The sequence below is a fragment of the Trachypithecus francoisi genome, unplaced genomic scaffold, assembly GCF_009764315.1.
Source record: "Trachypithecus francoisi isolate TF-2019V2 unplaced genomic scaffold, Tfra_2.0 Contig01585, whole genome shotgun sequence".
In the NCBI taxonomy this organism is placed as follows: Eukaryota; Metazoa; Chordata; class Mammalia; order Primates; family Cercopithecidae; genus Trachypithecus; species Trachypithecus francoisi.
The window spans coordinates 10988202-11004973 of NW_022681444.1; the positions used below are offsets into that span (position 1 = coordinate 10988202).

At 56.6% G+C, this 16772-nt stretch overlaps 2 protein-coding genes across 3 annotated transcripts; one reads left to right on the forward strand and one right to left on the reverse strand.

The window, feature by feature from the left end:
• Positions 1-1049: 1049 nt before the first annotated feature.
• On the reverse strand, positions 1050-2295 carry LOC117070673. The gene is given in 5 exon segments (XM_033190146.1): positions 1050-1202; positions 1204-1325; positions 1328-1664; positions 1894-1974; positions 2176-2295. Coding segments are annotated over 5 exon segments (813 nt in total).
• CEL (carboxyl ester lipase) lies at positions 2218-12697 on the forward strand. Of its 2 annotated transcripts, XM_033195150.1 has the most exons (12): positions 2218-2359; positions 5004-5154; positions 5243-5365; positions 5643-5840; positions 7039-7169; positions 7346-7453; positions 7619-7736; positions 9324-9510; positions 9690-9893; positions 11424-11621; positions 11953-12466; positions 12500-12697. In XM_033195150.1, exons 1-12 carry the CDS (start codon positions 2294-2296, stop codon positions 12596-12598), a joined length of 2097 nt encoding a protein of 698 aa, XP_033051041.1. In that variant the 5' UTR covers positions 2218-2293; the 3' UTR covers positions 12599-12697. The 2 variants fall into 2 exon arrangements, with proteins under 2 accessions (XP_033051041.1, XP_033051039.1); XM_033195148.1 differs by having other exon boundaries at positions 11953-12697.
• The last annotated feature ends 4075 nt before the right edge of the window (positions 12698-16772 follow it).

The following is a 16772-nucleotide window of genomic DNA, read 5'->3' on the forward strand; positions in this document are numbered from 1 at the left end:
AGTCTTTTTTTTTTTTTTTTTTTTTTGAGACGGAGTCTCACTCTGCCGCCCAGGCTGGAGTGCAGTGGCCGGATCTCAGCTCACTGCAAGCTCCGCCTCCTGGGTTTACGCCATTCTCCTGCCTCAGCCTCCGGAGTAGCTGGGACTGCAGGCGCAGTCCCTGGCATTTCCTGCTGCGGACCCGGCCCAACCATCCCCCTGGGGCGCACTCCTTCCTCAGTGTGACTATGATGTTTAGAGACCCCAGTGTGGTCACCAGGGGTGGTGCTTGCTCCTGGAATTTCTTTATTGCTAGGACTTTGGAAGAGAGAGCCAGGAAATAAGTTTTTCTGTTTGTTTGTTTGTTTTGCCAATTAAAAAAAAAAAGTATGAGACTAGGCACGGTGGCTCATGACTGTAATCCCAGCACTTTGGGAGGCTGAGGCAGGCAGATCACTTGAGCTCGGGAGTTCGAGACCAGCCTGGACAACATGGAGAAACCCCGTCTCTACTAAAAATACAAAAATTGGCCGGGTGTGATGGTACGCGCCTGTAATCCCAGCTACTTGACAGTCTAAAGCAGGAGGATCCCTTGAGCCCAGGAGTTCAAGACTGCAGTGAGCTGTGATTGTGCCACTGCACTGCCTGGTGACAGAGTGAGGCCCTGTCTCAAAAAGAAAAAAAACCCAAAATATGTGGACTCGGGTGATAATGACATGTCAGTGTGGGTTCATCAAGCGAAACAGCTGTACCCCCTGGTGGGGGATGTTGATAATGGGGGAGACTGGGGTGGGGCAAGGACATACGGGAAGTCTCTGTAACCTTCCTCTAATTTTGCTGTGAACCTAAAGCTGCCCTAAAAATGTATATGTATAAAAAGTGGGGCCTTCCTTTCCCTCTCCCCTGCCCCCGCCCTCTCCCCCACCTCCTTCCTCTCCCTGCTGCCTGCCCTCTGCCCTCCCCTTTCTTCCTTAGGCTCTGTAAGTAACACTGCAGTGAATATCCTGGAGCACAAAGGGCCTGTCTCCCAGTTCAGAATTACCTCCTTTATTTAGAGCAGGTTCTCAGAACTAGAGTAACAGGGCAAAGGCCTGAGGCAAATGCCTTTGTGCTGGGGCACCCCAGCCGCCTGCAGGCCCCTTATTCTCTGTGGCCGACTCTTCCTCCCACCCTCCCGGCCTTTCCCCCAGCCTCCCTCACCCACTAGGCCTCCTGAATTGCTGGGCACCGGCTGTGGTCGACAGACAGAGGGACAGACGTGGCTCTGCAGGTCCACTCGGTACCTGGCACCAGCTGCAGGGATGGCAGAGCAGGGGTGCGGTTGGTGTGGGAAGCACAGGCTCCAAGTCTCCTGGGGCGCTGTTGGCTGGGCAGGCTCTGACTGCCCCCACCCTGTCCCTATCACAGCAGAGTGCCGTGCCGTGACTGGAGCTGCCGCTGAGTGTCTCGGTGAGGGTGACCTCACACTGGCTGAGCTTAAAGGCCCCATCAGAAGACTTTGTTCGTGGTGTTCTTTCACTTCTCATAGCCTTTCCTGGCTCTGGGAGTAACAGGTGTTCACAGAAAATGCGAGTGGCCTCCTCCTCCTCCACGACCTCACACCTTATCCCTTCCCTCCCGCTGGCCTCTTTCCCTCCCCTTCTGTCACTGCCTGGGCGTGCCCGGGGGCCTTGACTGGGCCCTTTCTTTCCTCAGGGAACCCCTCAAGGTTGGGCTAGATACCCCCCCAACCCTCCCACCCACACCATGTTCCCCCTGAGCCTCTAGTCCTCCCTCCCAGGACACATCAGGCTGGATGGTAACATCTCCCCACCCTTGAGTGGGACTGCCTTGTGCTGCTCTGGGACCCACACCCAGCTTGCACTGCCCGCACCACAGGCCCCAGGAAAAGCTTGTACAGATAAGGTCAGTCACATGAGTTGGGGGCCCACAGTATGCCGCGCTCTCTGTCCCAGAATTCACGGGCTCGGTCCCCTGTGAAGCTCCTTTGGGGACCTAGGGGACAGGCAGTGCATGGAGACAAAGTATGCCCTCTTCTCTGACAGTGACACCAAGCCCTGTGAACAAACCAGAAGGCAGAGCACTGTGCACCCTGCCCGGCCCCACCACCCCCTTTGCCACCTGCCTCTGTTCCCAGATAAGCAGTAACCTGCACAGGTGCACTGTGGGTTTTGGGAAAATTGGATCTCCCTGCACCAGAGGGGGTGGAGGGGAGGGGGTGTCTGCGACCTCACGAACAAGCATATGACCTTGGCTCCGGCTCCATAAATACCCGAGGCCCAGCGGGAGGGCCACCCAGAGGCTAACGCACACCATGGGGCGCCTGCAACTGGTTGTCTTGGGCCTCGCCTGCTGCTGGGCAGTGGCCAGTGCCGCGAAGGTAAGAGCTCAGCAGAGGGGCAGGTCCTGCTCTCCTCCCCTCACTCACATCTGGAAACTTCGGGCCAGGCTGAGAAAGAGAGCCCAGCACAGCTCCGGGGCGGTTCCCGGGCGCTCACGCTCATTTCTATGGGGACAGGGGCCTGGTAAAACGCAGGATGCCCAATTCCATTTGAATTTCCGATAAACTGCCAAGAACTGCTGTGTAAGTATGTCCCATGCAATATTTAAAGCACACTTAACATGGGCCGGGCGCGGTGGCTCACGCTTGTAATCCCAGCACTTTGGGAGGCCCGGGTGGGTGGATCACTTGAGGTCAGGAGTTGGAGACCAGCCTGGCCAACATGGTGAAATCCCATCTCTACTAAAAATACAAATGTTAGTTGCGCATGGTGGTGGGTGCCTGTAATGCCAGCTACTTGGGAGGCTGAGGCAGGAGAATTGCTTCAAGCTGGGAGGTGGAGGTTGCAGTGAGCTGAGATCACGGCACTGCACTCCAGCCTGGGTGACAGAGCGAGACTTTGTCTCGAAAGTATAAAAAAGGCCGGGCGCGGTGGCTCAAGCCTGTAATCCCAGCACTTTGGGAGGCCGAGACGGGCGGATCACAAGGTCAGGAGATCGAGACCATCCTGGCTAACCTGGTGAAACCCCGTCTCAACTAAAAAATTACAAAAAACTAGCTGGGCGAGGTGGCGGGCGCCTGTAGTCCCAGCTACTTGGGAGGCTGAGGCAGGAGAATGGCGTGAACCTGAAGGGCGGAGCTTGCAGTGAGCAGAGATCTGGCCACTGCACTCCAGTTTGGGCGACAGAGCGAGACTCCGTCTCAAAAAAAAAAAAAAAAAAAAAAAAAAAAAAAAAAAGAAAGTATAAAAGAAAAAGAAAAAAATGAAACATACTAAAAAAAAATTCGCTGTTTACCTGAAATGCAAATGTAATTGGGCCTCTTGAATTTGCATTTGCTCAGCCTGGTGATCCCACCTACCAAGCTCTGCTGGCGACACTGTTCCCATTTTACAGAAGGGGAAGCAGGCCAGGGGCAGGGAGTGTGGAGAGCAGGCACACGGGGCGGAGAGAGGCAGGCAGGCCATTTGCCCAGCATCGCACAGCTGCTACCTCCTACTCCTGAGCAGGAACCTGAGAGCTGGGCTATTCCACACCGGGTCCGGGTCCCTTCAGAGGGAGAGCCGGCAGGAGCTCTCTCAAGCATCCATAAAATCAGCCCTCTCTGCCTGTGAGGGGGAAGCCACAGAAACCCCAAGCCCCGCAGGAAGCCAGTGTCAGTGCCTGGCCCAGTCCCTGTCCCCAGCAGGACTCACTCAGGGGACCGCAAATGCTGACCACGCTGTTCTTGTGCCTGCTCTCTCAGGCCCTGGGAACTCCTCTCTCCACCCCCACTGCCTGCTCTCCACACTCTCTGGCCCTGGGACCTGGAGGTTTGGGCAATGGTCCTGGGCTCCTGACTCAAAGGAGAGGTCATCCTCTTCTTGGGCGAACTCTTCTTGGGGTGCTGAGAGGCCTTCGGCAGGTCAGCACGACCCCACCCCATTCCCCGGCCCTGAGGCCCTCAGGCCAGTCTCAATTGCACAGGAACACTTCTGCCAGGTGACTTCTCTACACCGCCTCCCAGAGGTAGGGCGGGGCAGGGGGGAGCTGGCACGAGGAGACACGGATGCCTCGCAGGGGTTACCCACAATGTCTGCAGGTGTTGCCTCTGGCTCCTTCCCTCCAGTTCCAACCACCCCATTCTACCATCCCGGTGTGGCAGGGGCCCATCAGCCTAGACTTCAGAGGGCTGCTGGGACCCTGGCTGGACCTGAGGGTGTAGGGCCACCCTGCCCTTCTCCACCTGGAACCTAGCACAGGTGAGAGCCAGCAAAGCAACCACCGGCTCCCACCACGCACCACGGGCAGGAGGAGCTGCTGCCCAAGATGGAAAGGAGGTGGCACTGGGCAGACAGTTGCCTCTCAACAGGGTGACTTCAAGCCCAAAAGCTACCCAGTCTCAGTTCCCTCAGGGACAGAGGGTGGACAAGCACCAACCTCCAGGCCCCTTATGGGGATGGACAGCTTGGTGCACAGAGGCAGTTCTCATGGCACAGGGAAGTGTGGTGGAGGTTGGGGGGGGTCCTTGGGGGGGTTCTTTACCATCAGGGGGCACAGGAGCTGTGGGGACTTGGGTATGGGGACATCGACTTTGTGCCCAGCCAGTTAGGCCCTGTGCAGGGAGACAGGAGGAGGGAAATGCAGACCCCACCCCTCAGGAAGGAGGAAGGTTGGTGTGAAACATCCCAGGTACACTGAGCATTAGGTGCACTCCTGCCTGAGCTCCTGCCTGTCGCTCATCCTCCACATGGGCATGGGGAAACAGGATCGGAGTCAAAACTGGGCGGCCACAGCCTGAACCCAAACCTCCATCCCACCTCTTGGCTGGCAGGCTTCACACCCCCAGGGATAAGGAGGGGAAGAGGAATCCTCAAGCCCTGAGCAGTGCGGGGCAGAGGGTGCTGTCTGGGTCTCCTGGGCAGAGCTGTCCTGCTTTGAAGCTGTCTTTATCTCTGGGTCCCAGTGTCGGCTTGCCTTGCCCGCTCTGGATTCAGGCCGATGGGGCCTGAGCCTGCCTGACCCTGCCCATGTCTCCTTCCCAGCTGGGCGCCGTGTACACAGAAGGTGGGTTCGTGGAAGGCGTCAATAAGAAGCTCGGCCTCTTGGGTGACTCTGTGGACATCTTCAAGGGCATCCCCTTCGCAGCTCCCACCAAGGCCCTGGAGAACCCCCAGCCACACCCTGGCTGGCAAGGTAGGAGTGGATAGTGTCAGACTGGCCCTGCGGTGGGGCTGGTGAGGGCGACTGCCTTCCTCGTGCCAATTCCTCCTGCCACCTGCAGGGACCCTGAAGGCCAAGTCCTTCAAGAAGAGATGCCTGCAGGCCACCATCACCCAGGACAGCACCTACGGGGATGAAGACTGCCTGTACCTCAACATCTGGGTGCCCCAGGACCGGAAGCAAGGTCTGCCTGCCCCCTGCTCCCCAAGGGAAGTTCCCACGCAGCCAGAGCCCCGGATCTGCTCCTGGCTTGAGTCTGGGGGCTGCAAAGCTGAACTTCCATGCAATCCCGCAGAGGCGGAGAGGGGAGCGCCTGTGCCAGTCCCCCAGCCTGGGGCAGGGCCGCGCCTTGGAGCGCCTCCCTGTCTCGGCCCCAGGCACCTGCTGCACAGGGACAGGGGACCAGCTGGGGAGAGGGCCAGGCGGGGCGTCTGGGGTCACCGGCTGCTCCCCCATCTCAGTCTCCCGGGACCTGCCCGTTATGATCTGGATCTATGGAGGCGCCTTCCTCATGGGGTCCGGCCACGGGGCCAACTTCCTCAGCAACTACTTGTATGACGGCGAGGAGATTGCCACACGCGGAAACGTCATCGTGGTCACCTTCAACTACCGCGTTGGCCCCCTTGGGTTCCTCAGCACTGGGGACGCCAACCTGCCAGGTGCGTGGGCCTCTTCGGCCCTGAGGTGGGGCGGCCAGCGTGCTGAGCCCAGTAGGGGGATGCTTCTCAGCGCCCCTCACCCCAAACAACCAGTAGATGTCCACAGAAAGACCCAGAAGCTGGAGTAGGATCACAAGAAGCAGGAGGTCCTTAGCAGCCATAGCAAAATTAAAGATGCTGCGGAGGCCAGGTGAGGTGGCTCATGCCTGTAATCCCAATGCTTTAGGAGGCTGACACAGGTGGATCACTTGAGCGCAGACGTTCAAGACCAGCCTGGGAATCACAGGGAGACCCCCATCTCTACAAAAAAATAAAAAATTATCTGGGGACCAGGCACGGTGGCTCACCCCTGTAATCCCAGCACGTTGGGAGCCCAAGGCAGGTGAATCACCTGAGGTCAGGAGTTCGAGACCAGCCTGACCAACATGGAGAAACCTCTTCTCTACTAAAAATACAAAATGAGCCGGGTGTGGTGGTGCTTGCCTGTAATCCCAGCTACTCAGGAGGCTGAGACAGGAGAATCGCTTGAACTCAGGAGGCGGAGGTTGCAGTGATCCGACATCGCGCCACTGCACTCCAGCCTGGGCAACAAGAGCAAAATCCCATCTCAAAAAAAAAAAAAAAATCAGCCGGACATGGTCGCTCATCCCTCTGGTCTCAGCTACCTGGGAGGCAGAGGTGGAAGGATCACTTGAGCCCAGGGATTCGAGGCTGCAGTGAACCGTGGTCGTGCCACTGCGCTCCAGCCTGGGTGGCAGTGAGGCCCCATCTCAAATGTAAAAGAGGCTATGGGACAGACAGGCAAACAGGCTGAAGCTGAGAGAGAAACCAGGAGAGCAGAGCCGAGTGAGAGACACAGAACGATACCTTGAGGCTGTGGACGCAGCTGTGGATGCAGAAGTGGCAGCACACAGACAAGAGGGACTGGGGCAGGGGCGGGAGAGGTGCACGGGCCTGACCATCCTGCTCCCCACAACCACCACCCCCTCCAGCACCCCACTGACCCAACCTCCTGGGGACCCACCCCCTCCAGCGCCCCACCCAACCCAGCTTCTTAGGTACCCACTATTTGCCAACCACGGCTCTGCCGTGGCCCCAAGTCTGTTGAGGGCATTTCTGCCCCACCCACGATGGTCTCCCTTGCAGGCCAGGCCTGGGCCACTGGTCTCTAGCACCCTCTCCCCTGCCATGCCCGCAGGTAACTATGGCCTTCGGGATCAGCACATGGCCATTGCTTGGGTGAAGAGGAATATCGCGGCCTTCGGGGGGGACCCCAGCAACATCACGCTCTTTGGGGAGTCTGCTGGAGGTGCCAGCGTCTCTCTGCAGGTCTGGGGATCCCCGTGGGGAGGGCCTGCTCCACAGGTTGGGAGGAAGCTTAAACGGGAAGGGGAGGTGGGAGGAGGAGCATGGAGCTGGGGTTGTGGTGCTGGGGTGTCCTTGGCCCAGCCTGGGGTGGGTGGAGTGGGGAGCGGCCTTGGTGACAGGATCTCTGGCTGTCGTAGACCCTCTCCCCCTACAACAAGGGCCTCATCCGGCGAGCCATCAGCCAGAGCGGCGTGGCCGTGAGCCCCTGGGTCATCCAGAAAAACCCAGTCTTCTGGGCCAAAAAGGTAAACGGAGGAGGGCAGGGCTGGGTAGCGTGGGGGTGCAATTGATACCCGGGTGGGGGCCATCCTTATTTCCATTCTTTATCCTGGACCCTGTCCTTACCTTCAAATGTTTCGGAGCCCTGAGCACTGGCCTCACCTACCTGCTGACCTTGCTCCTGCCGTCAGGTGGCTGAGAAGGTGGGTTGCCCTGTGGACGACACCGCCAGGATGGCCAAGTGTCTAAAGATTACTGACCCCCGAGCCCTGACGCTGGCCTATAAGTTGCCGCTGGCAGGCATAGAGTGTGAGTAGCTGCTCGGGTTGGCGCATGGGGTCTCGAGGTGGGGGTTGTGGGGGTACTGCCAGGAAGTACTCTGGAGAAGAGAAGGTGCCAGAGCTGTCGTCTGGTCCTGTTGCCATCAAACCGGTGACTCCCCTCAAAGGCCCCAGCTGTAAGGGAGAAGGGAAGCCATTTCTTTTTTTTTTTTTTTTTTGAGATGGAGTCTCACTTGTTGCCCAGACTGAAGTGCAGTGTCAGGATCTCAGCTCATTGCAACCTCTGCCTCCTGGGTTCAAGTGATTCTCCTGACTCAGCCTCCCGTGTAGCTGGGACTATAGGCACCTGCCACCATGCCCAGCTCTCTTTGTTGTATGTTTAGTAGGGATGGAGTTTCACCGTGTTAGCTAGGATGGTCTTGCTCTTGGGACCTCGTGATCCGCCCGCCTTGGCCTCCCAAAGTGCTGGGATTACAGGTGTGAGCCACCGTGCCCAGCAATTTTTGTATTTTTAGCAGAGACAGGGTTTCACCATGTTGGCCAGGCTGGTCTCAAACTCCTGACCTCAGGTGATCCGCCCACCTAAGCCTCCCAAAGTGCTGAGATTACAGGTGTGAGTCACCGTGCTCGGCCCCTTCTTTCTTCTTATCTCCCATGAGTTACAGACTCCCCCTTTGAGAAGCTGATGAACGTTGGGGCCCCTCCCCCACCTCATGCATTCATATGCAGTCATTTGCATACAATTTTAGGGAGATCCATAGACCCCAGACCAAGAACCTTTGTGCTAGATGACAGTTCATTCATTCATTCATTCAGCAAACATTTACTGAACTGTAGCACTGGGGCCTCCAGCTCCACTATTCTGTACCCCGGGAAGGCCTGAGGACCTCTTCCACAAACACCTGTGCATGGCCGCCACACCAGCTTGCTAGGCTAACGCTCTCCCTTGCACATTCTTCTATGGCAACGTGCCATGAAGCCAAGTCATCTGCGTGTTTACCTGACATGAGCTCAACTGCACTGGCTGGACACGCCCAAACCAAGCAAGCCGCACAGCCCCGCTGGAAGCAAAGCCCACTGTGCTGGGCCCAGTGACAGCCGGGCCCCGCCTGCCTCAGCAGCCACAGCGTCCTCTAGGGGCCAGTCTGGGGGTCTGGAGGGCAATGCAGACCTCGCACCATTTTTAGCTAATGGAGTGGACCCCGGCCCTGAGAGAGGGAGCTCCTTCTCCATCAGTTCCCTCAGCGGCTTCTAAGTTTCCTCCTTCCTGATTCAGGCCCAGCAAAGAGAGAGAGGAGAGGGAGGGGCTGCCGCTGAAGAGGACAGATCTGGCCCTAGACAGTGGCTGTCAGCCTGGGGACGTGTGGCAGGGCCTGGAGACGTTTGTGATGGTCACGGCTGGGGAGGGGGTGTGCTCCTGGCACCTTGTGGGTTGAGTCCAGGGATGCTCTAAACATCCTACAAGGCACAGGATGCCCCGATGGTGCAGAATCAACCCAGCCCCAAGTGTCCCTAGATCAGAGAAGGGAGGAAATAGCCAACTCCAGCCCTGAGAGGCAAGGGGTGGCTCAGGGGACACTGGAAGGTACAAGAACCTCCTGGCTCTCCCACCCAGACCCCGTGCTGCACTATCTGAGCTTCATCCCTGTCATTGATGGAGACTTCATCCCCGATGACCCCATCAACCTGTACGCCAATGCCGCCGACATCGATTATATAGCAGGCACCAACGACATGGACGGCCACCTCTTCGCCGGCATCGACATGCCTGCCATCAACAACGGCAACAAGGAAGTCACGGGGTAAGCAGGGGGCACAGGACCCAGGGGCGACCCGTGCTGGAGGGCGGCCGGGAAGGCACGAGTGAGGGGGCCAGCCTGGAGGAGGAAGGCACTGAGAGGAGGATTGGGAGTGAGGAAGCTAGTACCGGTCAAGGTGGGTATGCACAGGGGGGGTGTCAGTGTCTCCTTGGTCCCCGCAGGGAGGACTTCTACAAGCTGGTCAGTGGGCTTACGATGACCAAGGGAGTCAGAGGTGCCAAGAGTACCTTTGATGTCTACACTGAGTCCTGGGCCCAGGACCCATCCCAGGAGAACAAGAAGAAGACTGTGGTGGACTTTGAGACCGATATCCTCTTCCTGGTGCCCACCGAGATTGCCGTGGCCCAGCACAGAGCCAACGCCAAGTGAGGATCTGGGCAGGGGGTGGCTCCTGGGGGCCTTCCTGGGGTGCTGCACCTGCCAGCCGAGGCCTGGCTGTGGGTGGCGCTCAGGTGTCTGGGTTGACTGGGAAAGTGGTGCTTGAGTCTCCACCTGTGCCTGCCTCATCCGCTTTGCTGAGGCCTGGCAAGACTTGAGGGCCTCTTTTTACCTCCCAGCCTATAGGGGTTTACGAACCCCATGATCCTCTGCCCTGCTCAGCCCTGCACCCCATGGTCCTTCCCACTGGAGAGTTCTTGAGCTACCTTCCATCCCCCACACTGTGGGCACTGAGACAACACTGGTCAATGGTTTCTATCCACTGACTCTTAAGGGCCTCAACTTTGCCAATTTACAAGACAGTTTCAGCCCACAGCCAGATTAAAAATCTTCATGTAATAATAGCCAATTATAATAAAAAATAAGGCCAGACACAGTAGCTCACGCCTGTAATCCCAGCACTTTGGGAGGTCAAAGTGGGAGGATCACTTGAGGTCAGGAGTTGGAGACCAGCCCGGCCAACATGGCAAAACCCCCCCATCTCTACTAAAAATACAAAAATCAGCCAGGCGTGGTGGTGCACACCTATAATCCCAGCTACTCAGGAGGCTGAGGCAGGAGAATTGATTGACCTAGGGAGATGGGGGTTGCAGTGAGCCGAGATTACGCCACTGCACTCCAGCAGGGGCAACAGAGTGGGACTATGTCTCGAATAAATGAATAAATAAATAATAAAAATAAAAAATAAGTTAGGAATACGAAAAAGATAGGAAGATAAAAGGATACCGAGAAGTCTAGGATGAAAGCTTTGCAGCAACTAAGCAATACATTTAGCTGTGAGCCTCGTTTCACTGAAGGCAAAAAGGGAAACAGTTGAGGGCCTATACCTTGTCCAATCTAATTGAAGAACGCACATTCACTTGGAGAGCAAAATATTTCTTTTTCTTTTTTTTTTTTTTGAGACAGAGTCTCGCTCTATCGCCCAGGCTGGAGCGCAGTGGCCGGATCTCAGCTCACTGCAAGCTCTGCCTCCCGGGTTTACGCCATTCTCCTGCCTCAGCCTCCCGAGTAGCTGGGACTACAGGCGCCCGCCACCTCACCCGGCTAGTTTTTTGTATTTTTTAGTAGAGACGGGGTTTCACCGTGTTAGCCAGGATGGTCTTGATCTCCTGACCTCGTGATCCACCCGTCTCGGCCTCCCAAAGTGCTGGGATTACAGGCTTGAGCCACTGCGCCCGGCCGAGCAAAATATTTCTTGATTATTGAATTCTAGAAGGAAGGTCCCTAACAAGGTTTTGTGGAATTGAAGTATAAATTCAACAGAAATGGCAGAACCCATGAATCCATGAATTTGGTTCTCAGCTTTCCCTCTCCCGGGTCTGAGAAGCCCCATCTCTTCATGTGAATCCCCCAGACCCTTCCCTGCCCGCTGCCCAGGACCTCCCTCCAGGGCCAGTCTGTGGGCTGGGCGGTCCCTGGTAGGCACCCTGCGTACTTGGGTGGTCTCTCCCCTCCAGGAGTGCCAAGACCTACAACTACCTGTTTTCCCATCCCTCTCGGATGCCCATCTACCCCAAATGGATGGGGGCAGACCATGCGGATGACATCCAGTACGTTTTTGGGAAGCCCTTCGCCACCCCCCTGGGCTACCGGGCCCAAGACAGGACAGTCTCCAAGGCCATGATCGCCTACTGGACCAACTTTGCCAAAACGGGGTAAGGCGTGGGTTGAGAGCAGGGCGGAGGGCCGCAGCCGTCAAGGGCCTCCCACCACAAGGCCCTGTTCCCTCACTTGCCAGCGGAGGGACTTTGGGCAAGTCACTTAACCTCCCCCTGCATCAGAATCCATGTGTGTTTACAAGGATAAGAGCTCCTGGCAGAGTCCCAAGCCCGCGCACGTGCACAGCCTGTGTCCCGTATGTAGTGAGAGGCCACGGTGCCCAGGGCCAGCTCAGAGGACGGGGATGGCTCAGGCATGTGGGTGCAGAGCAGGACTTCAGCCCCCTGGGAGTCCCCAGCCCCTGCACAGCCTCTTCTCACTCTGCAGGGACCCCAACATGGGCCACTCGGCTGTGCCCACACATTGGGAACCCTACACCTCGGAAAACGGCAGCTACCTGGAGATCACTAAGAAGATGGATGGCAGCTCCATGAAGCAGGGCCTGAGAACCAACTTCGTGCGCTACTGGACCCTCAGCTATGTGGCGCTGCCCACGGTGACTGACCAGGAGGCCACCCCCGTGCCCCCCACAGGTGACTCCGAGGCCACTCCTGTGCCACCCACAGGTGACTCCGAGGCCGCCCCCGTTCCCCCAACGGGTGACTCCGAGGCCGCCCCCGTGCCCCCAACGGGTGACTCAGCGGCCGCCCCCGTGCCCCCAACGGGTGACTCCGAGGCCGCCCCCGTGCCCCCAACGGGTGACTCAGCGGCCGCCCCCGTGCCCCCAACGGGTGACTCCGAGGCCGCCCCCGTGCCACCAACGGGTGACTCCGAGGCCGCCCCCGTGCCCCCAACGGGTGACTCAGCGGCCGCCCCCGTGCCCCCAGCGGGTGACTCCGAGGCCGCCCCCGTACACCCAACTGGTGACTCCGAGGCCGCCCCCGTACACCCAACTGGTGACTCTGAGGCCGCCCCTGTGCCCCCCCCAGATGACTCCAAGGGAGCTCAGATGTCTGCAGTCATTAGTTTCTAGTGTCCCATGAGCCTTGGTCTTAAGAGGCCGCAAGGGTGGGACCCCAGGGGCTCCCCTCCCGTCTTTAGCTCTTCCTGAATAAAACCTCATTTCCCTGTCTGGCGTCTTTCTTTGCTCCCAAGGCTAAGCTGCGGGATCTGTCTGTCAGTTGCAGGCTTGCTTTTTCATGCCCAGCTCGTCTGTCTTTGGCCAGAGGCGGCCTCAGGTTGGTCTCTGTAGTCCTTTGACACAACCCTTGGTTCTTGGGCACCTTCCTTACTTACAGCCACCATGATGCTGCAGACTCCAGCCCCTCCCGCCAACCATTTTCCCAGGGCGCACTCCTTCGTCAGTGTGAACATGCTGTTTAGAGACCCCAATCTGCTCACCAGGGTGGTGCTTGCTCCTGGGATTTCTTTACTGCTAGGGCTTTGGAAGAGACAGAGCCAGGAAATAAGTATTTTTTTAACCAATAAAAAAAAATAAAGTATGAGGCCAGGCACAGTAGCTCATGCCTGTATTCCTAGCACTTTGGGAGGCCGAGGCAGGAGGATCACTTGAGGTCAGGAGTTTGAAACTAGCCTGGCCAACATGGTGAAACCCCATCTCTACTAAAAATACAAAAAATTAGCCAGGTGTGGGGGCACGCACCTGAGGTCCCAGCTGAGGGAGAAGAATCGCTTGAGCTCGGGAGGCGGAGGTTGCAGTGAGCTGAGATTGCACCAGTGCACTCCAGCCTGGGCGACAGAGCAAGACACGATCTCAAATAATAATAATAATAATAAAAGTATGAATTCATGCAGGCATTTCCCAGTTGTAAGATTGTCAGGTTTTACTTCTCTGATTTTACACCTGTTTCTTTTTCTGCCTATGCTAAAAGTCTGGGTTCCTGACAGCACCAGCATCATTGTTTATGTTCTTTTTCCTATAACATACATATGCTAGTTTTTACATATAAGATATTGCAATAAATCATATAAGTTATATTTAAAGTACATGAATTTAAATAACAAATTATAAATTATATAAAGTAATATATGATAAAATATTAAGACTACTAAGGATCATTTAAGATCGATTTGCTCATTCTCCTTAAATTCTCCTACAGAATAAACAATTGTGCCTCCAGGTCCTTTGAGTAACACTATGGTTAGGCCATCTACTGATACACAGTCAGTTAGAACTTTGGGGTTTTTTTAATATGAAGATATAGAAACTGACCTACGACTTTTTTTTTTCTTTCTTTTTTTGAGACAGAGTTAGCTCTTATCACCCAGGCTGGGGTCCAGTGGCCTGATCTTTTTTTTTTTTTTTGAGACGGAGTCTCACTCTGTCGCCCAGGCTGGAGTGCGGTGGCGTGATCCCAGCTCACTGCAAGCTCCCCCTCCCGGGTTTACACCATTCTCCTGCCTCAGCCTCCCGAGTAGCTGGGACTACAGGCGCCCTCCACCTCGCCTGGCTAGTTTTTTGTATTTTTTAGTAGAGACGGGGTTTCACTGTGTTAGCCAGGATAGTCTCGATCTCCTGACCTCGTGATCCACCCGTCTCGGCCTCCCAAAGTGCTGGGATTACTGGTGTGAGCCACTGCGCCTGGCCTAATTTTTATATTTTTAATAGAGACAGGATTTCACCATGTTGGCCAGGCTGGTCTGGATTTCCCTGTCCCTGCCACAGGTGACTCTGAGTCTGCCCCCGTGCCCACAATGGGTGACTCTCAGGACACCGTTGTGCCCCTCACAAGTGACTCTGAGGCCGCCCCTGTGCCCACCTCGGGTGACTCCACGGGAGCTCAGATGCCTGCAGTCATTGGCTTCTAGCGTCCCACGAGCCTTGGTCTCAAGAGGCCACAAGGGTGGGACCCCAGGGGCTCCCCTCCCGTCTTTAGCTCTTCCTGAATAAAACCTCATTTCCCTGTCTGGCGTCTTTTTTTGCTCCCAGGGCTAAGCTGCAGGAAGGAGTGGCCCTCAGTTACCCTTACAGCACCAGGTGGGGGCCCAACCTGTGACCCCATCATCTCGCACAATCCCCAGACTCCTGGAAGTCGATGGTGGCATCCTCACTTTCGAGTGGAGGAGGCGAGCCCAGGGAAGTTGATTGGCAGGCCCAGGAGTGGGAGTCAGGCACAGGTCACTCCAGAGCCTGCCCTTCCCTGAATGGAACCAGGCTGCTGGCTCCCAGGGGCTAGATTCTGTCCCAAATGGTGGGAGGGCCTGGTGGCAGCTGCAGTCAGAGAGGGAGGCTGTGGCCTCCTCTGGACTAGGGGAGCCCAGCCACACCCACATCCTCTGGGTGCAGGGAGTAAAGTCTGTGTTCTGACTGGAGTCTTGGGAACCCACCTGGGAAAAGAAGGGGATTCTGCTCCTCCAGCCGGATCCAAGTCAAAGAAAGAATCACACATCACTCCAGAAGATTGGAAGCAGAGGATGGGGAGGGTGCTGGGCAGTAGGCGCTGGGTGGTGGGCCTCTGGGGTGGGGGTGGGGGGGTGCCCAATGGCTCTGGCAGAGTTGACAGGGCAAGGGGCAGAGGGCAGAAGGCAGAGTCAGGAAGCACTCCTGCCTCTGCTAGCTCCAAGCCCAGGCACATCACCGAGCAGCTGGCCAGCCTTACCTCACCATGGCCTTCTGAGCTGGGTACTGTGCACACCCTCATTTTAGACGTTTATAGATATTCAGAGGAAAATGAGGCCCTGCGAGGGCATCACGTGCCCAAGGTCACTCAGAGCAAGGATTTGAACCCAGAAACCTGACTCCAAAGCCAGTTCTCAGAACAACGTGGGAGGTCTTCTTCCCCAGTCCTCATCCACCTTCTAAGCAGGCACTGTGGGGCAGGGTGGGGCTCAGATGAGAGAAGATTCTGGAATCCTGAGCAACTTTGCCTGGAAGGGCTCCATGGTGGAGGGCAGCAGCACCCAAGGACCAACTAGCCACTCTCTCTGTCCCTCCAGCCTACAGGTGGGAGAATAAGTCTCAGGTCCGACAAGTCCCACAGCCTCATGCAGCAGAGCTGAGCCGGGATGAACCCTGTACCCCGGAGAGGCAGGGGACATCCTGGCTGGCTGTGACTACTTTGGCCACCTGGTCTTCCTGGGTTGGTTGAGGGGTCTCTGGTGTAAAAAGGGGACTCCCTGTCAAAGACTGAGATGGAACTGCCCGGCCATGTGGGCCTCTCCCAGCGACGGTCCCTGTTCTCTTGGGCAACAGAAGCCCGAGGATACAATGATGTGCCCCTTCCTTGGCTGCACTGGTACCCACAGGGATTATTGTGTTTTTACCTGTGGGGTCAGCTCTCAGGAGCCTCCAGCACTGTGGGAGAAATCCCTGGGACTCGAGTGCCTCTTCCCAGCCCTCAGGACTGGCACCTGTCTCTTGTTGAGAGAAAGCACAGTCATGCCTGTCATTCAGAAAATCACATCCCTGGATGGCCAGGCCACGTCAGAAGGGATGGGCTGCGGGGATCCAGGTGCGTTCCACCTCTGGGCTGCACCCACCTTGCCTCGGCTTTGGTTTGAATGCTTGTCCCCGCCAAAACTCATGCTGAAATTTAATCCCCAATGTGGCAGTATTGAGAGGTGCTGCCTTTAAGAGATGATTGCATCATGAGGGCCCTGCCCCTGTAAATGGATTCATCCATTCATGGATTCATGGTTAATGGGTCATCATGGGAGGGTAGCTGGTGGCTTTGTAAGAGGAAGAGAGACTAGAGCTAGCATGTGAGCAGGCTCAGCATCCTCACCATGTGATGCCCAGTACCGCCTCGGGACACCAGAGTCCTCACCAGCAAGGCCCTCACCGGATGCAGCCTCTCTGAGGCAGGAGGAGAGGGAATTAGGGAAGCCAAGGATTAGGGTGGAAGCAACGGAACAGCAGGTGCAGTCAGTTCACATAAGCCAGAGAACAGCAGGTGCAGTCAGTTCACATAAGCCAGAGAACAGCAGGTGCAGCCAGTTCACATAAGCCGGAGAACAGCAGGTGCAGCCAGTTCTAGGCAGGATTGGGGAGCACACAGGCCACATCCTCACTCCTGTGATAACAAGTCAGGAGTTTCCACTTCAGCCTCTGATTGACTGTGGGCCAACCCACTTCAGCCTTTGATTGGTCCCAGGCTAATCATTCATAGGCTGTAACCAATTGGAGGCCTCTAAAGGGCATCTGGGGTGTTCTTTATAAAAACCCTGAGAAGCTTTGCAATCAGGAG